This window comes from Stegostoma tigrinum, chromosome 7, assembly GCF_030684315.1.
Source record: "Stegostoma tigrinum isolate sSteTig4 chromosome 7, sSteTig4.hap1, whole genome shotgun sequence".
NCBI lineage: Eukaryota > Metazoa > Chordata > Chondrichthyes > Orectolobiformes > Stegostomatidae > Stegostoma > Stegostoma tigrinum.
The window spans coordinates 44,121,209-44,140,290 of NC_081360.1; the positions used below are offsets into that span (position 1 = coordinate 44,121,209).

Sequence of the window (19,082 nt, forward strand, 5' to 3'; positions counted from 1 at the left end):
GAACTAGCTGGCAAAATGGAGGATCTGGACATTATTGTTTTGTTTCCAGACTAATTCTGAAAGCAGGAGAGATTAGCAGAGGGAATCCTGTGCTATATTAAGACATGAAAGCCCACCTCAAGGGTTTTCTAAAGGTATTTGGAGCCTGACAAAGGATGTCCTGGCTGTTGAAAGCTGTTCACTGGGCACAAGCCAGCGGTTCTCATATTCTGCATTGTCAGTGATGTGGTTTTGGTGGCTGCCTGTATAAACTCCCCGGCCCCATGCCCCAGAATGGAGGACTGACCAAGAATGGAATGAACTTGTTTGGGATGATATTAAGCCTCAGGAATTGGGAGCCATGGAGAATGAGGGTCCTTGGCTTCATAAAGAAGGGTGGAGCTGAGTCTCTCAGTTCTTCCCAGATTAGCGCAGCTCAGGGGGACCACACAAAATAATTGCAACTAAGGTGAGAATAGACCATTATGAGGTTGTTAATTGATTATTCAAATCCTAAGTTAGTGGTGGGTTGGGAATGTCAAGCCTGTGCCTCTCTGCTTAAAGCTTAATTCAGATGGAGTTTGAAAAGTTGCAAGATCCTGATATGTCTGTTGCACCTTTCAAGGGGATCCTGGCTTATCTGTGATCCAATACCTTATGAATGTCTTTGCTCCAAGTGGAATGCAAAATAAGCTTCACACTTGCATAGTAATGAAATGTGAGGCTGGATGAACACAGCAGGCCCAGCAGCATCTCAGGAGCACCTGAGATGCTGCTGGGCCTGCTGTGTTCATCCAGCCTCACATTTCATTATCTTGGATTCTCCAGCATCTGCAGTTCCCATTATCACTGATTCAAACTTGCATACTTAGTTGTGGCAAGAGCTAGTGGACATCACATGCCTAGAAAGCAGATTGACATTATATTGTTAAAACCATTTTGTACGTTTTAGAGAGAAACTGGAACTTTTTTATAAAGTTTGTCTGTCTTTACACTGCATTTTGAGGCAGAAGTGGTACACAGTAATTTGGGGTTTCCAAGTTTTGACAAAATCTTAAAATTGATAACTCCCAATATGCAAGAGTGAGACAGCATGAGCTTCTCCTTTTTTGAGAAAACATTTTGGCTGCAGTCTTTTCATGGAAACACTGGGGATCCATAATGTCAATCAGTAGCCCCTCCCAACAGAAAATTGAACCACAAGTGTTGCTCCACTGGACCATTTCAATTTCCAAAATGCAGTCTTTAAACAAACTTCGAGTTTATGTATGTATTTGCATATCCATACTTTTAAGCATAAGTATTTAAAATTTATTATTTTCTTTGCAGCTAAAGAGCATTTATTGAGACCCCAGTTTGTGGAAAAACTGAAAAATCTCAGTGTTAAAGAGGGTGCTCCCGTTGCAATGGCAGTGAAAGCTGTTGGAAACCCAAATCCTGATATTGTATGGCTGAAAAATAGTGATATAATTTCCCAACACAAGTATCCTCATATTAAGTAAGCACATTACAATTTTAGTGAATATTAAGTACACTGTGCACGTGCACACTGATATTATTTGTTGTGTCATAATTTCCACTTCTTTGTATTTTAGGATTGAAGGTACTAAAGGAGAAGGAGCACTTAAAATTGCTTCTGCTGTAAATTATGATGCTGCCTGGTACACTGCAACAGCCATCAGTAAAGCAGGTCGTGACACAACAAGGTGTAAATTAAACGTTGAACTTGAATTTGCTGAACCTGAACCAGAAAGAAAGCTAATCATTCCCAAGGGAACATATAAAGCTAAGGAGATATCAGCTCCAGAGCTAGAACCGCTCCATTTACGTTATGGCCAGGAACAGTGGGAGGAAGGTGATTTGTATGATAAAGAAAAACAACAGAAACCCCACTTCAAAAAGAAAACTAGTTCTGTGAGGCTTAAATGTTTTGGGCCAGCACACTTTGAATGCAGACTGACACCAATTGGTGATCCAACAATGGTTGTTGAGTGGTTACTTGATAGTAAGCCTCTTGCTGCAGCTAACAGACTACGCATGATCAATGAATTTGGATACTGCAGTCTGGACTTTGAAGTAGCATATCCCCGGGACAGTGGCATCATCACCTGTAGAGCTACAAACAAGTATGGTACTGACCAGACATCAGCAACTCTCATTGTAAAAGATGAAAAGAGTCTTGTTGAAGAATCTCAATTACCTGAGGGCAGAAGAGGGATGCAGCGAATTGAAGAACTTGAAAGACTAGCCCATGAAGGTGCACTGACGGGTCTTTCGGAAGACCTGATAAAAGAGAAGACAAAGCCTGAAATAGTTTTGTTCCCAGAACCAGCAAGAGTGATGGAAGGTGAAATAGCACGCTACAGGTGCCGTGTTGTGGGCTATCCTCAACCGAAAGTCAACTGGTATCTTAATGGACAACTTATTCGTAAGAGCAAACGGTTTAGGCTGCGGTACGATGGTATCTATTACCTGGAAATTGTTGACTGCAAATCGTATGATTCCGGTAATATCAAAGTTACAGCAGAAAATCCTGAAGGGGTCGTAGAACATACAGTGAAGCTAGAAGTAACTGAACGAGAAGATTTTAGATCTATTTTGCGGCGAGCCCCTGAACAGAAAGTTGACATTGGCCCTCCAGAACCAGCCAAGCCATTTTTTGAAGTCATTAAGGTAGAAAAACCAGCAGAGGCTGCAACCAAAGAAGTGGTGAAACTTAAAAAAGCTGAAAGAATTGTTCATGATAAACAAACAGAGGAGACTGAAGAACTGCGTAGCAAGTTTAAGCGTAGGCAGGAGGAAGGTTATTATGAAGCTATTACAGCAGTTGAACTCAAATCACGTAGAAAGGATGAGGCTTATGAAGAAATGCTGAGAAAAAGAAAGGAAGAACTTCTCCATTGGACCAAAGAAGTACCTGAGGAAGAGAAGAAACCACTTCCTCCTCAAGGCACCGTCACCATTCCAACTTTTAAACCAGACAAGATTCAGTTATCACCAAGCATGGAAGCACCCAAAATTTTGGAGCGTATTCAGAGTCAGACAGTCACTCGCGGAGATGAGAGTCATTTCCGCGTGAGAGTGGTGGGAAAGCCAGACCCTGAATGCCAATGGTTTAAGAATGGGGTGAAACTTGAAAAATCTGACCGCATTTACTGGTATTGGCCTGAAGACAATGTTTGCGAACTCGTGATTCGAGATGTTGTACCTGAAGATTCTGCCAGTATAATGGTGAAAGCTATCAATGTGGCTGGAGAAATCTCTAGCCATGCCTTCCTGCTTGTACAAGGTATTTAACTTTGTTTACTAAATACTAGATGCATGTTTTTAAAATTATTTTTCATCTGGCATTTACAGTTTTCTGTTTTTTGTTTATTTTCAGCCAAGCAAGTAATTACATTTTCTGAGGAATTGCACGATGTCAATGCAAAAGAGAAAGACACCATGGCAACTTTTGAATGTGAATTGTCAGAACCATTTATAAAAGTAGAATGGTTTAAGAACAACATTCAGATTTTCTCTGGTGACAAATACCGAATGCATTCTGACCGAAAAATTCATCTCCTGTCTGTATTGACAATTGGTATGAATGATGCTGCAGAATACACTTGTGGTCTTGTTGATGATCCTTCTATAAGATCAACAGCTAAGCTTATTGTTGAAGGTAAGAAAAGTGCTTGAGCAACAAAGTAGTAATAAAATGGCTGTATCATAACAGACAGCATGCAAACTGTAATTGAAATTAGAGTTCCTGATTTTGTACAAAGGTTGTTACTGCCATGTAATGATGAATGTTGCTGCTCCTCTCTCCATGATATCTATTAACTTAAGTTCCCAAGCAAGAAATAATGGTGTTCAATATTTAATGCACGTTAACAGCACTAATTTTACATCTTTCAGCTTGCCTTTCAAAACAACTTACCACATCATTTAAAAAATTATCTGAGAGTAACAAGAACATTTTTCTTTTGCCTGCTACAGATGATTGATTGATGATTGACTGTTTTCATAAGATCATAAGAAAACGAAGCAGGAGTAGGTCATTTGACCTTTAGAGATTTTGTTAACCCCTGTTGGATAAAATCATGGTTAATCTGATTGTGGCTTTGACACCCTTTCCAGTCTACTTTCGTGACCCTTAACTCCTTTATTGATCGAAAATCTGTCTAACTCAATCATAGATACGTTCTGTGACCCAATCTCAACAGACAATAGACAATAGGTGCTGGAGTAGGCCATTCAGCCCTTTGAGCCAGCACCACCATTCATTATGATCATGGCTGATCATCCACAATCAGTGTCCTGTTCCTGCTTTATCCCGATAACACTTGATTCCACTATCTTTAAGAGCTCTATCTATCTCTTTCTACGAAAGACTCTTCAAAAAACAAATGACACTCTTAGAAAATAAATTCTTCTTCATCTGCGTTAAATGAGAGATGCCTTATTATTAAACTCTGCCTCCCGGTTCTAAATTTCTTCATGGGAGGAAACAGCAACTATCTAGTCAAGCCTGATCCCTGCAGAAGGCGGACAAGGGAGGGGAGGGGAATATGTGTTCCCTCGGGGACACCCTGGTCCACACTTCCTTCACCCCCAACACCACCCCACAGCCCTACGGCACCTCCCCCTGTAACCGGCGAAGGTGCAACACCTGCTCATTTACCTCCTCCCTCCCAAGTATCTAAGGGCCCAAACATACCTTCCGGGTGAAACAACACTTCACCTGCACTTCCCATAATCTAGTCTGCTGCATTTGCTGCTCACTGTGTGGTCCCCTGTACACTGGGGAAACAAAGTGTAGACTTGGCAACCGCTTTGCAGAACATCTACGTTCTGCTCACAAAACAGACCCTGAACTACCTGTTGCCTGTCACTTCAATGCACCACCCTGCTCCATGTCCAACACCTCTGTCTCCGGCTTGCTACAGCATTCCAGTGAAGCCCAACACAAGCTGGAGGAACAACACCTCATTTTCTGCTTGGGGACCCTACAGCCCTCTGGGCTCAATATTGAGTTCAATAATTTTAGGGCCTAAACTCTCCCATGTCCTAGACTCCCACCCCACACACCAGGCCTTGTTACCACATAGCCTGCCAGTACACACCCCCTGTCGTTAGTCACTAACAGTCCCCATTAACAACTATTCACCCTCCCAGCCTGTTCGTTAGCAACTCCTTTGTCTACCCACCTGTCTTTCTCTTTTGAGTTCTATCTTATCGTTTACTCCTTATCCCAACCACCTCCCTATTTTCTGCATAAAAACTGATGTTTTCCCAGCCACCATCAGTTTTGAGGAAGGGTCACCGGACGCAAAACTTCAACTCTGGTTTTCCTCCATAGATGCTGCCAGACCTGCTGAGCTTTTCCAGCAACTTTGGTTTTGTTCCTGATTTACAGCGTCTGCAGTTCTTTTGGTTTTCATGCTCAGAGTGATGGTATCCCATTACTCCTTACCATTATATCTCTTTACCACTCCATTTGCATTTCATTGTTCACACTGATTGTCCTATGACCAGTCTTAACTTGACAGAAGTTTTCTCCAGTTTCAAAATCTCCATTCCTCAGCATCCAGTTCCATTCCTCCATGACATTTGTCTGAACCTGACCAGATTATCACAATATCTGCATTCTGTTGAACCATGAGCCCAGTTCCTGATTCTATATCATCTTCCATCATCAAGACCATCTACTCCCAGTTTAATAATTACACTCTTCTTCATCCTTGTTTCCACCCATCTACTGTAAGAACCCATATTGAGACTTAGATAAAGACTCCCCATGGACTCACCCACCTCTAATCAATGTAAATTTTAACATATCCAAAACTCTGTTGCTCATATCCTCGCAGAAAGTTTAATTCTCCTGTTAACCTTTCTAGCAACACCTCTGATTTTAAATTTTCATATTGGCTCTCAAATCTTTTTATGTTGCCAACCTTCAATATTTCTAACATCCTCCATTGCTAAACCCTCCAAGGGCTCGATTTTATCCCAAGCCTGGCCACTTTTGCAACTTTGTTTTCCTTTGTTCTACCATTGGTAGCCCTGACTTCAGCTGTCAGAATCTAAATCTTAACATTTGCCCCTAAACTAGACTTCCTTTGCGATCGTCTTGAAAATGGTCCTTAAAATATTGTTCATGTTGCCCAATATTGTCTCATGTGACTCAACATCACACACTTGCTGTCTTAATCTTCCCTAAATGAAGTACCCTGATATTTAGCTATGTTAAAGATATTATTTAAGTGCACACTGTTGTTGACTTATGGATAAATGGACTGATGCTGCATTCATGCAGAGAGTTCTATTCGGAACGCAATTGGGTTGAATAATTTATACTATGAGGGTATAGCTCTATTTCTAGCCCATGCTTCTTCAAGCATGCTTTCAGTTGAAGTGCTGGATTTCTGAATTTATTCCTTAATTGGATTACGTAAATCAGGATATGAAACAGTGAAAGAAGTGGTCATTTAAATTGTAACTTCTTTTTATGTCCATATAGGTGCTCTTATTGAATTCACCAAAGAGCTTGCAGATTTAGAAGTACCAGAATTATTCACAGGTGAATTAGAATGTGCTGTTTCGAGTGAAGATGTTGAGGGGAAATGGTACAAAGGAGATGTAGAAATCCAACCCAGCAGCAAATATTGTATCTTATCTCGTCGTGGCCGGCACACTCTGACAATTAAGGATGTTAGCAAGGAAGACCAGGGCAGATACAGTTTTGTTGTTGAAGGAAAAAAGACAAGCTGCAATCTGAAGATGAAACGTAAGTTAATTTTTTTAAATGAATAACAACATTCTGTTTTCTAATTCATACTTCTAACAAATCATTTGGTTCAGTACAACCACCATCTGAATTTAACAGATTTAAGGGGTTTATTGACAATAGTCATCCTTGTTTTTTTTCTGTAGCACGTGCTGTGACAATTCTTCAGGATCTTGAAGACCAGACCATTTGTGAAGGCGATATTGCCCAACTTGAAGTAAAATTTTCTCAGGAAAATGTTGAAGGTGTCTGGAAGAAGGATGGTCAGGAAATTGAGGCCAATGAACGTATTCATATTGTTATAGACAAAACATCACATATGTTGCTGATTGAAGATGCAACTAAAAAAGATGCTGGCAGATATTCATTCCATGCCACCGATTTCGATCTTGTAACTTCCGGACGTTTAATTGTACAGTGTAAGTGTTAATACTTTTCACTCCTAATATTTCAGTTTTATAGTTTTTCATGCTATTATAGGCAATACCTAGCCTATCCAAAGACTTCCAACTGACAACCATGTTGTCTTTATTTTCTAGCAATTGATATTGTGATCCCTCTTAAAGACGTTACAGTTATTGAGGGAACAAAGGCAGTTTTAGAGTGCAAAGTCTCAGTTGCACATATCACTTCTGTGAAATGGTACTTCAATGATCAACTAATTCAACTTGGTGACAGGATACAGGCCATTGCAAAAGGAGCTAAACAGCGTTTGGTAATCAGCAAGTCATTTGCCTCAGATGAAGGTTGCTATAAACTTGCCATCGGTAAAACTGAAACAAGCTGCAATCTATCGATTGAACGTATGTGACCAATTTCTATGAACTGATTTAAGAAACTTTTTTTTCTGTTTATTGGATTTCTATTTTCTGAAGCTTGGGTTTGTGCCTTGCCTTTCAGGAATTCAAATTATTAGAGGACTTAAAGATGTGACATGCACAGAGACACAGAGTGTTACTTTCGAAGCAGAGTTGTCTCATAGTGGAATTGATGTAGGCTGGGTATTTAGGAAGCAAGAGCTCAAAGCAGGCCCCAAATACAAGATAGAAGCAAAGGGCAAAATTTACAGATTGACTGTACTGAACATAATGAAAGATGAAGAAGGAGAGTATACATTTACTGCTGGTGAGAAGACATCAAAGGCAAACCTTACTGTTTCAGGTATGGACAAAAATACATCTTACTTTGAACAGACAACCTTAAATAGAGTACTTTTTAATATTTGTTTGCATTAAAAATCATGGTGGCTGTTTATAAAAACAGACAGCAAGCTTACATCTAAATGAATATTTTATATTATTTATAATCCATGTTTCATTAATTTTACTATAAAATGGTCTAAACACATGAGTGCTATTTTATGTCACAAGTTAAAAATGGTTGAAATCACAGAATTACTACAGTGCAGAAGGAGGCCATTTGGTCCATCGTGCTTGCACTGATTCTGTTGCCTCCTGTCCTTTCCCCATATCTCTGTACTAGATATTTCTAAGTAATCATCCAATGGATGCCCCCCACTTGAATGTCTCATTGAACCCACCTCCCACAAATTTCCAGACAGTCCATTTCATACTCTAACTACTCACTGTATGGAAGAGGTTTATTTTTCTCACATCATCTTTGCTTTTATTGCACTGTATTTTATATCTATATCCTCTTCTTCTTTTGTCTTTTATTGGTGGTAGCAGCCTCTTCCTATGTACTCTGTCTAGTAATCTTATGAATTTGAAACTGCCCTTCAAATCGCCTCTCGGTCTTCTCTCCAAGGAATACAAACCAACTTCTTCAGCCTATCCTCATAATTGACGTTTCTCATTCTTGGAACTGTTCTTGTAAATTGCTTCTGCGATCTCTGCAATGCATTCGCATCTTAATGTGGCAATCACATCTAGACACGATACCCCAGCTGAGGCCTCACAATTGTCTTGTTAAACAAGACAAATCGTTGCTCTGGGATTGTGAGAATTAACTAAATCATTCAAGGTTTTATTTTAACAAATCATTCACTTGTTATTTTTCTTTCTTACACTCATATTTTCAGCACTTAAAAAGAAGTTTCCAGCATAGAAAATTAAAGATGACATATTTCACATTTATGTGGTTATCAATAACAATTGCTTTTTAATATATTCATTAACCCTTTACTTCAGATACCTCAGCCTCTTCTGAGATGGGGATATTGTAATCGCCCCTGTCTATGTTGATACCTTATCTGTTTTCCTCCTTACCACCATACATCCCATCATTTGATTATGATTTCAATTATGTTGAATCTTGTTTTGAAAATTTAAAAGCAACTTTTATTTTTCAATGTATCTGTCAGCCATTGGCTTCCTGATCTCACCATATGATCTTCTATTATCAACATATGATCTTCTACAATCACAACATAATGTCAATCTCTGACATCATTTTGTTACAACACGGAGACAAACGGTCAAATCAAATCAGCCTAACTACCTCTGCATTGACAACACAATAAAATTAAATCCTTCAAAGACCCTTAAAACTGACTCCAATTATTCCTGACCAGACTTTTTTTTTAAAGAAACCAATCCCAGACTCTGTATGATCAATCCTAAAGACCAGGTTGTAGCTTAAGCAAAAATCTATAACTATTAATTAATAATACAGAATATTTTATATATGTTCATATTCATTGAGCAAGTTTAGTTTGTTTTTAAGATCTTCATCTAACTAAATTAGAGATTTAACCAGGATTAGAGACACTGTTAAATTTACACCAACAAGATGCCATAGGATCAGTGTGCATGCAGATATATAAATTTGTACTTGTCTTTTATTAGCTTTGGTTTATTCTAGTAATTTTATAAATTCTCAGGTGGTGCTATCAGCGAACCTCTTAAGGATCAGACGGTTCCAGAATCACAGCCAACTGTATTTGAATGTATGGTGGCCAATGCACACTCGCAGGGAATATGGTCAAAGGACGGCAAGCCAATAGCCTTCAGTAATATTATCCGAAGTGAAGTAGATGGAGTTACCAGGCGTCTCATAATTGATATCACTAAATCAGAAGATGCAGCTGAATACTCATACCAAGTTGCAAACTCCAAGACATCAGCTAAGCTGAAGGTTGAAGGTCAGTATCGCAATCAAGAAATGAAATACATTTAAGTTTTGATACATACCTGAAGAATAAGATCACAACCATTACAGTTTCATAGAAAAATAATATCACGTTAAAAGAAGTTGTAGAGTGTATTTGATATTATTTAACTATTAATAGAAAAACACTTTTTTCCAGTATTATAAGCACATAAAAACTGCCTTCTGGATAAATTTGAAATTTTTCTAATTTGTATTAAGTAATGCAGTGTGTCTTACAGGCCAATGGCGGATTGAGGGATTGGCATGATACTGTAAATGGAAAGTTTGTTTTTACCTCCCGATACTTTCAAAATGAGTCACACAACTTGACAGAAGAGTGATACTGGAATTTAACATGCAAGAATAAAAGAGTATAAAGTTTTTGAGAAGATTTGTAGCTTGGGCTGTGGATGAGGTTGCAGACTTGCTCACTGAGCCAGTGTTTTTAATTGCAGATGTTTTGACTCCTGGCTAGGCAATAACATCAGTGCACCTCCAGTGAAGCATTAGTATTCTGTCCTGCTTGTTATTCATATGCCTCGTTTGCTGGGGTGGGTGGCATCACTTCTGGTTCTGTTTTTCAGTGGTTGGTACATCAGGTCCAGTTCAATGCATTTGTTGATGGAAGTTCTGGTTGGATTGCCAGGTCTCCAGGAATTCGCTGACATGTCTCTGTTTGGCTTATGGTGTTATGGATGTGTTGTCGTAGTCGAATTTGCCCTTTTTTGGCCCTGTGTGTTGAGATTAATGAGAATTGGTCATGTCTGTTGGTGGTTAGCTGGTGTTTGTGTGTCCTTATGGCCAGTCTTCTTCCAGTTTGGCCTATGTAATGTTTCTGGCAGACCTTGCATGGTATTTTTTAAATTGCGTTGGTTTTATTGGTTGTGGGTATGGGATCCTTCACATTCGTCAGTAGCTGTCGCAGGTTGGTCGTTGGTTTGTGGGCTACCCTGATACCTCGGGGTTTGAGTAGTCTTGTGGTCATCTCTGAAATGGTCATCTCTGACTGCAAGAAGACACAACATGACCAGACTCACTAATCACCCTACCATACATCAAGGACATTCCAGAGATGACCAAAAGTCTACTCAGACCCCAAGGTATCAGGGTAGTCCACAAACCAATGACCACCCTGCAACAGCTACTGATGAACGTAAAGGATCCCATACCCAAAACCAGCAAAACTGGGGTAATATAGAAAATACCATGCAAGGACTGTGAGAAACATTACATAGGCCAAACTGGAAGAAAACTGACAATAAGTATTCACGAACATCTCCTAGCTACCTAGAGTCATGACCAATTCTCACCGGTCTCAATACACATGGACAAAGAAGGACACAAATTTGCCTGCAACGATACATCCACAAAAGCACAAGTCACGCAGAGACATGCCAAGGAATTCCTGGAGGCCTGGCATTCCAACTGGAACTCCATCAACCAATGCATTGAACTGCACCCAATATACAAACCACTGTAAAACAGAACTGGAAGTGATGCCAACCACCCCAGCAAACCGAGGCATGTAAATAACAAGCGGGGCAGCACACCATGCTTCACCGGAGGTGCACTGATGATGTGACCTAGCAGGGTGACTAAACATCTGCAATCAAGCACATAGGCTCGGCAAGCAAGTCTGCAACCTCGAAGAGAGTGTCCTAACATTTATGCATTACAAATTGAATAGTTGAATATCCCTCTAGTTCTGTGATCAAGGAAGACTTAATGATTTGAAACTGTTAAAAACTACTACTTACAAGTAAATGAATTAACTGTCCTTTGTTCTCAGTTCATAATTTTAATTTGCAAAGTTTGACTTTCAATGAAATTACTGACAAAATAGTACTATAACAGTGTACCAGGGAAACAAGTAGAACAGCTGTTTAATACTTCAATTTGAAGGACTTTTGCTTATGTTATTGAATCATTCACATATGCGAAAACTGACTGTTTTACTGCTCCCTAAAGTAGTGATGTAAGTACTTTCCAGAAAATGAAAATGCTGTTGCTTTTTTAATGGATATTATTGGAAGCATAGACAGAAGTTTAGTGCTTTTCATTATGTAAAGTGAGATACGTCTCTCTAGAGTTGACTGGAAATCTCTTACTGTTAAAATCTTAAATTCATTTAATTCTGTTTTAAAAATACTGTGATATATAAATTATGGCATTAACATAACTAGTTAGTCATATTACTCTACACCAAGGTGAAAAATTAGAAATTTGACATCAGTTGAGGTATAAAGCGAAATGGCACTCATGTTGCATGGGGTCTTTACAATTTCTGACAATTCTTAGGGGAGACCAATGAATGGTCCAATACAATTAAGAGGATACAAGATTAGCGAGGAGGATGAAGTAGAGATTTATTTGGCAATGTGATTAAGGAAAGATGTGATCGGGAATAAGGTGGAAATATCTATTTAGAGTCAAGGCAGCTAGTCAAGTGAACTTTTCGTAGCAGTATAAATTGACTGTACAAAAGTTTCACTAGTAGAATCCCTGTGATCGTTCACAAGGCTAGGATTTCTCCTTGTACGCTCACACCTCAGAACAAGTCATCCAACATTGCATGCATTTTTGGGTACCAGATCAAATCATCACCCATACAACATTAATACATGACTAGAAGCCTGTGGCTCAGCACAAGAAAGCAATCAGGCAGGTTATGGAGCTCATTAGATTGCAGAGTCTCACTTGATCTTCAGATCTTCAGTACAACCGAGAAGTCGTACTTTCCCCTCCTTTCAGGTAATTAATAAGCTGAAGAGTGAGTCAATAGATAATTGAGATTGCATTATTAATAAATAACTTTAATAAAATTGTTCTCTGAACCCAGCTGTCAAGATAAAGAAGACTCTGAAAAATCAGACAGTCACGGAAACACATGATGCAGTCTTTACCTTAGAGCTTACACACCCTGATGTGACTGGAGCCCAGTGGATTAAAAATGGGGAAGAAATCAAACCTAGTGACAAGTATGAAATTGCCGTGGATGGTGCCATACACACTCTAAGAATTAAGAAGTGTGTAGTTTCAGATGAATCTGTGTACAACTTCAAACTTGGCAGATTGTCAGCTAATGCTAGACTTCATGTGGAAGGTAAGTGCTGGAATTTATTTTTATATTGCTTAGCAATACAAATTATTAAAAACCCATTTACTCAAGGTAGTAATTCCTTAAAAGCTTTTGAAACTATTTTTAACCATACTAATAAGTACTAATCTATTCTTGTGTTATACAGTTTTAAATATTTTTATAGAACTCTATGCAGACTTGCAGAATTACCAAGCAAGTATTAATATCTTGGCTTGTTCACCTAAAAATGAGTTATTTTTGGCATCCAGAGCAACCTAATGACAAAACTCAATGTAATTTGAGTATTAGCTTAACACTTGTAACATAATACTGACTTTTCATGAATTATTTTCATACTTGCGAACTGTAAATTAAGTTGCACATCTCATTACATTTTGTATCTTAAATTATGATAATGAAAATTTGCCTTCTTGAGCTTTCTTTCAGTAATTATTGATGTGTCTAAAATGTTTATTTGAATGTTCAGAACTAAACACAATATTTTGTTTCATATTATTAGTTATCAAAGTAATCAAGAAACCAAAGGACATCACAGCTATGGAAAATGCCACTGCTACGTTTGAACTAAGTGTATCACATGATAATGTGCCAGTAAAATGGATGTTCAACAATGTGGAACTTAAGACAAGTGACAAGTGCAAAGTTATTGCACAGAGGAAAGTGCACAAACTAGTGTTGGAGAATGTCACCCCAGCACAAGTTGGGGAGTATTCAGCCATTATTGGACAACTTGAATGCAAAGCAAAACTTTATGTTGAATGTGAGTGGATAGTTATATATTCTGCTTGTGATAGTGCATTACAAAACAACAATTTAATGTAAAATTGAAATAATCCATCATCCCAGAAGATAGAATGCAGAAAATAGATACTAATTTTTCAAAACTTATTCATTCAGCTGTGCACATCACCAAGACTATGAAAAATGTTGAAGTTCCTGAGACAAAAAATGCAACCTTTCAGTGTGAAGTGTCTCATTTCAATGTACCATCCACCTGGTTGAAGAATGGTGTGGAAATAGAAATGAGCGACAAGTTCAAAGTCGTTGTGCAGGGCAAACTCCACCAGCTAATTATAATGAACACAAGCCATGAGGACTCTGCAGAATACACCTTCATCTGTGGAAATAATAAAGTGTCAGCTACTCTGACAGTAAAACGTAAGATTTCTTCATTTCAATACCATAAATCCATAATTCTGAGTTAACCTTCCATAGTTACAGATGACAAAGTAAGCACCCAATAGTGTTTATGCATGTATACACTAGAATGTGTACATTAATAATCATATTCTTCTTCAACTAAATTTTTGTTTTCCTTCTTTAGCAATTTTAATAACATCTATGCTAAAGGATATGAATGCACAAGAGAAAGATACAATTACCTTCGAAGTAACAGTGAATTATGAAGGTATTACTTACAAATGGCTCAAGAATGGCAAAGAAATCAAATCAACTGAGAGAACACAAATAAAGACCAAGCAATTAACACACACACTTTCAATCCGAAATATTCACTTTAGTGATGCAGCAGAGTACAGTTTTGTTGCTGGATCAGCGTCATCTGCAGCAACTTTATATGTAGAAGGTAATTAACAAAATAATTTATTTGTGACTTTGTTTATGTCACACAGTTCACTGTAAAATTGTATGTTTAATATTTGCAATAGAGTGTAAAATCAACATATGTCCTTCTATAGCTCGGCATATTGAATTTCGGAAGCACATCAAAGATATCAAAGTCACTGAGAAGAAGAAAGCCACTTTCGAATGTGAAATTTCAGAACCAAATATTGAAATACAGTGGATGAAGGATGGTGTGGAGCTCCAACCTTCTGAAAGGTAAGTGTTCAATCTACACAATGTTTGATGAATGAACACAAGCAATGATTTTGCTTTTTCTTTTGCTATCTATTTGCTTTTTTTAACAGAATTAAGATGCACAGTGAGAAATTTATTCATCGCCTCACCATTCCTGTCACAAAAATGACTGATGCTGGCCAGTACGCAGCAGTTGTGGGTGAAAATATTTCCACTGCTAATTTGTACATGGAAGCACGACACATTGTAATTTCAAAACCTGTTCATGCAGACATCCAGGTATGATGCATTGCTTTTTATTTAAAATAATAGTTTTGCAGTTATCATGTAGAAATTGAAAACAGAAGAAAATCACCAAGTTTTATACTTTCCACACATTATTTTAACAAAACCTAATTTTCTGTAATCAGGTCATTGAGAAAAAGAAAGCCATATTTGAATTTGAAGTTGATGAAGATGATGTTGAAGCTCAATGGCTCAAAGATGGATCTGAGATCAACTTTCAGGTTGAAGAACGGTACAGATATATAATCCAAAGACGCGTACATCGCATGACCATCACTGAAACCAAAGTTTCTGATTCTGGCGAATACACCTTTGTGGCTGGCAGGAACCGAAGTTCTATGAAACTTCTTGTTAATGGTACGTACAAAGCAACAACTATTTGCTATCATAAAATACCTTTATGATACAGAAAATAGTGCTTCATAGAGTGTAATCGACAAAAATGACTGCTGGACCAAAGCAGGAGGTATTAGGCGAATTGAGCAACAATTTTTCTTCAAAGTTGGGTGTTAATGAATGTCGAAAAGAAGAAACAAATAGTGAGGCAGTGATGTTAGGAAGAAAATTGCAGAACTTAGGGCTAAAAGTACAGCTATTAAAAGAAGTGGCATTATGAATTCAAGTTTAAACATTGGCCAGATGACATACAAGTGCAATTGGAAGTGACTTGGCACGCATTTTTAACGAGGGTATGGCATATATACAAGCATATGTGGATGGAATTTGATAAAAGAATGTGTGTGGTGAGGGATGCTAGAATTGATCATAATTTTGTTCTGAGCAAAAAAAAAGGCAATGTAAAGTTAAGAATACATTATGGGGTTGATGGAGCTGATGTGAATAAAAGGGGCAACACTTTTGCAAGAGGGGAGGTTGACAGCGCCATGAAGTCAGAAGAGAGGGGAAGATGAGTTGAAATGGGAACAGTGGGTGAGGAGTCAACAAATGAGCAGAAAGGAAAGGAGATATTTTTGCAAGAAACCAGAAGTGCTGTTGATTTATTAAGGATGAGATTGCAAAGTACATGGAAGTGCATGATGAAATAGGGCATAGTCAACATGACTTCAGCAAGGGGATGTCATGCCTGACAGATCTGTTTGAAATTTTTGAGGAGGTAATGAGCAATTTAGACAAAAGAGAGCCAGTGGATATGATCTGTTTGGATTTGTGGAAGGTCTTTGACAAGTTGCCACACAGGAAGTTGCTAACAAAAGATAAGAGCCTATGGTGACAGGGACAAGGCACTGGCGTGGATAGAGGATTGACTGACTAGCAGAAAGCAGAGAGTGGAGATAATAGAGTCTTTTTTCAGGATAGCAGCCAGTGACTAGTATAGTTCAGTAGAGGTCAGTGTTGAGATCACAACTATTCACATTATACATAAGCAATCTGGACAAAGGAACTGAGGACATTATTGCTATGTTTGCAGACGACAGAAAGATAAGTGGATGGACAGATAGAGTTGGGGAAGCAGGAGGCTGCAAAAAGACTTAAACAGGCTACAAGAGTGGGCAAAAAAGTGGTAGATGGAATACATTCTGGGAAAGTGTGAGGGTCTGCATTTTCATAGGAAGAATAGAGGCATAGACATCTTTCTAAATGGGTAAAGGCTTCAGAAATCTGAAATACAAAAGAATTTTGGAGTCCTGGTTCAGGACTCTCTTAAGTTTAACATGCAGATTCAGTTAGCAGTTAGGAAAGCACATGCTTTGTTAGCATTTATTTCAAGAGGACTAAAATACAGGAGCTGAGATGTGCAACTGAGGCAATATAAGACTCTGGTCAGACTCCATTTTGAATATTGTAAGCAGTTTTGGGCCCCATATCTAAGGAAGGATGTGCTGGCATTGGAGAATGAAGGCCTTGTCATATAAGGAGCAGTTGGGGATTCTGGGTCTGTACTTGAAGGAGTTTAGAAGGATGAGGGGTGTTCTTATTGAACCTTACAGAAAACTGAGAGACTGGTTGGAGTGGATGTGGAGAAGATGTTTCCACTAGTCGGAGAGTGCAGAACCTGTGGGGGCAGCCTCGGAGTGAAGAGACGACTCTTTAGAACTGAGATGAGGAGGAATTTCTTCAACCAGAGAATAGAGAGTCTGTGGAACTCATTGCCACTGAAGGCTGTGGAGTGTATGTAGAGAGTATTTAAACAGAGATAGATAGGTTCTTGATTAGTAAGGGGATCAATGATTATGGGTGAAGGCAGGAGAAGAGGGTTGAGAAATGTATCTGCCATGATTGAAAGGCGGAGTGGACATGATTGGGTGAATGGCCTAAATCTGCCCCAATATGTTATGATCTTATGGCCTTAGGTTGGTGTTAGAGAGCAAGTAATTCCTAATAGAGGAAGGAGAGTGAGGTGGTTAAAGGGGCAGGTACCAGCAGAAATTAGTAGCACCACCAATTGAGTTGAGGGCTGTTGATGTTAAAAAGTGAGGACATGTAAAGAGAAGGTTATTTTTAATTTTTAAGACATTACAGCTAGTGAACCATTAAACTGGAAGGATAGCTATGGCCTGCCCCAGTTGTTGATCTGGTTTTAATATCCATTATAGATCCTGTGATTAACGATACTTGCCCTCAATCGAGCAACACAGAAATAACTTGTTCCGAAGGCAGCATGATCAGTAACGGATAGATTTGGGTTCATAGTAGTTGTCAGTGGTTCTAAATTGTGTATTTACCTACCTCCACTCTAGACACCAAACTAGCTTCAAACACTCCAGTTAAATTTGAATTTCAGATTACCTTACTCAATAAGAAACTATATTTAAGGAGGTCTCAATTCTTTACTGCCAGCTATTTGATGCTAATGTTCAGTTCTTTGGAAAATGGAATCTTTTGAAGGAAGTTAACTTTTTGAGCTTCTGTTCAAAAGTCCCAAATTATTTCTTATGAAATATTTTTAATGTATTTCATGCTATTGGCTGGACTATTCACTATTGCTATGAAGCAAATGTATGTATGGCAAGCGGACAGTCGATAGGAGAAGTAATTGGTTTGTGGAAATTGCAAAACAAGTGTTTTTATATTCTTTTCTGTTGTTATTTTAGCTCTTGAACCACCTTCTTTTAAGTTGGAGTTGGAACCTTGCATTGTGAAAGCTGGTGAACCTGCTCGATTCTGTGCTGTAATAGTTGGCACACCAAAATTAGAAGTGTCTTGGTTCAAAGATGACCAAAAGCTTTCCTCAGGATTTAAACGCAAGTTACTTCATGACGAGAATCAGTATACCTTGTTACTAATTGAGGCGTTCCCTGAAGATGCAGGCACCTACAAATGTGAAGCGAGAAATGAAGTTGGGTTAGCTGCTAGTGGTGCTTCACTTGATGTTGAAGGTATACCTGAAGTAATTTATTTATCTGCATGTACTTTAATATACATAACATCCTTGTGAAGAAAGCTGTTTACTTTTAGTTGTATAAAGGAATGGGGGAGCAAAAATTGGTCATTGATTATGAAATGACATAAGCAATGGTGAATCAGTAGCCTATTTGAAAGCAATAGAAAAAGAAAATTGGACCTGTTGTAAATGTACCTTTTTCTTAACACTCTTTTGTGCTACAGTAGATATCTAATATTATGCTGGAAACTTTCTACCAATAAAAACGAAAAGTTCATAATTTTGCTTTGCAACAAGCATTAATCATCCATTAACATTTTTGTTAAATGTAAATGTAGTATTTCCATAGATTTGCTTCTACTTCATATAATTTTCAAACAATACTTTTGATAAACTGAGATGTGATTGATTTACGAATTTATTTATCATTTACAGTTCCAGAAGTTGTGTCTCCTGAGGTTGAAGCACCCGTTTATCCACCTACCATCATAAGTCCAATACAGGACACTTCTACCACTGAAGGAAAATCTGCTCAATTTCAGTGCCGTGTAACTGGGACAGGTACGTTCCATGTTTACGTTTCAGGGACACCTTTTGCTTTTATTTCAGTTTTCTCCTTCCACCAGATGGGTGTGATTTCTGGCAGGTTAGGGTTCCAATGTTATATACAGTGT

At 38.4% G+C, this 19,082-nt stretch overlaps 1 protein-coding gene across 1 annotated transcript in view; it reads left to right on the forward strand.

Annotated features, from left to right (window-relative positions):
- Positions 1-19,082, forward strand: part of ttn.2 (titin, tandem duplicate 2) — a 339,406-nt gene that overhangs the window by 22,364 nt on the left and 297,960 nt on the right. The window contains exons 22-38 of the mRNA XM_059647196.1: positions 1,309-1,477; positions 1,575-3,268; positions 3,362-3,643; positions 6,485-6,751; positions 6,898-7,170; positions 7,291-7,554; positions 7,652-7,912; positions 9,594-9,854; positions 12,702-12,965; positions 13,462-13,722; positions 13,860-14,120; positions 14,287-14,547; positions 14,660-14,801; positions 14,891-15,059; positions 15,191-15,422; positions 18,119-18,403; positions 18,844-18,969. Of these exons, the coding sequence (XP_059503179.1) occupies positions 1,309-1,477; positions 1,575-3,268; positions 3,362-3,643; positions 6,485-6,751; positions 6,898-7,170; positions 7,291-7,554; positions 7,652-7,912; positions 9,594-9,854; positions 12,702-12,965; positions 13,462-13,722; positions 13,860-14,120; positions 14,287-14,547; positions 14,660-14,801; positions 14,891-15,059; positions 15,191-15,422; positions 18,119-18,403; positions 18,844-18,969 (5,472 nt within the window). The remainder of the gene's footprint in view (positions 1-1,308; positions 1,478-1,574; positions 3,269-3,361; positions 3,644-6,484; positions 6,752-6,897; positions 7,171-7,290; positions 7,555-7,651; positions 7,913-9,593; positions 9,855-12,701; positions 12,966-13,461; positions 13,723-13,859; positions 14,121-14,286; positions 14,548-14,659; positions 14,802-14,890; positions 15,060-15,190; positions 15,423-18,118; positions 18,404-18,843; positions 18,970-19,082) is intronic.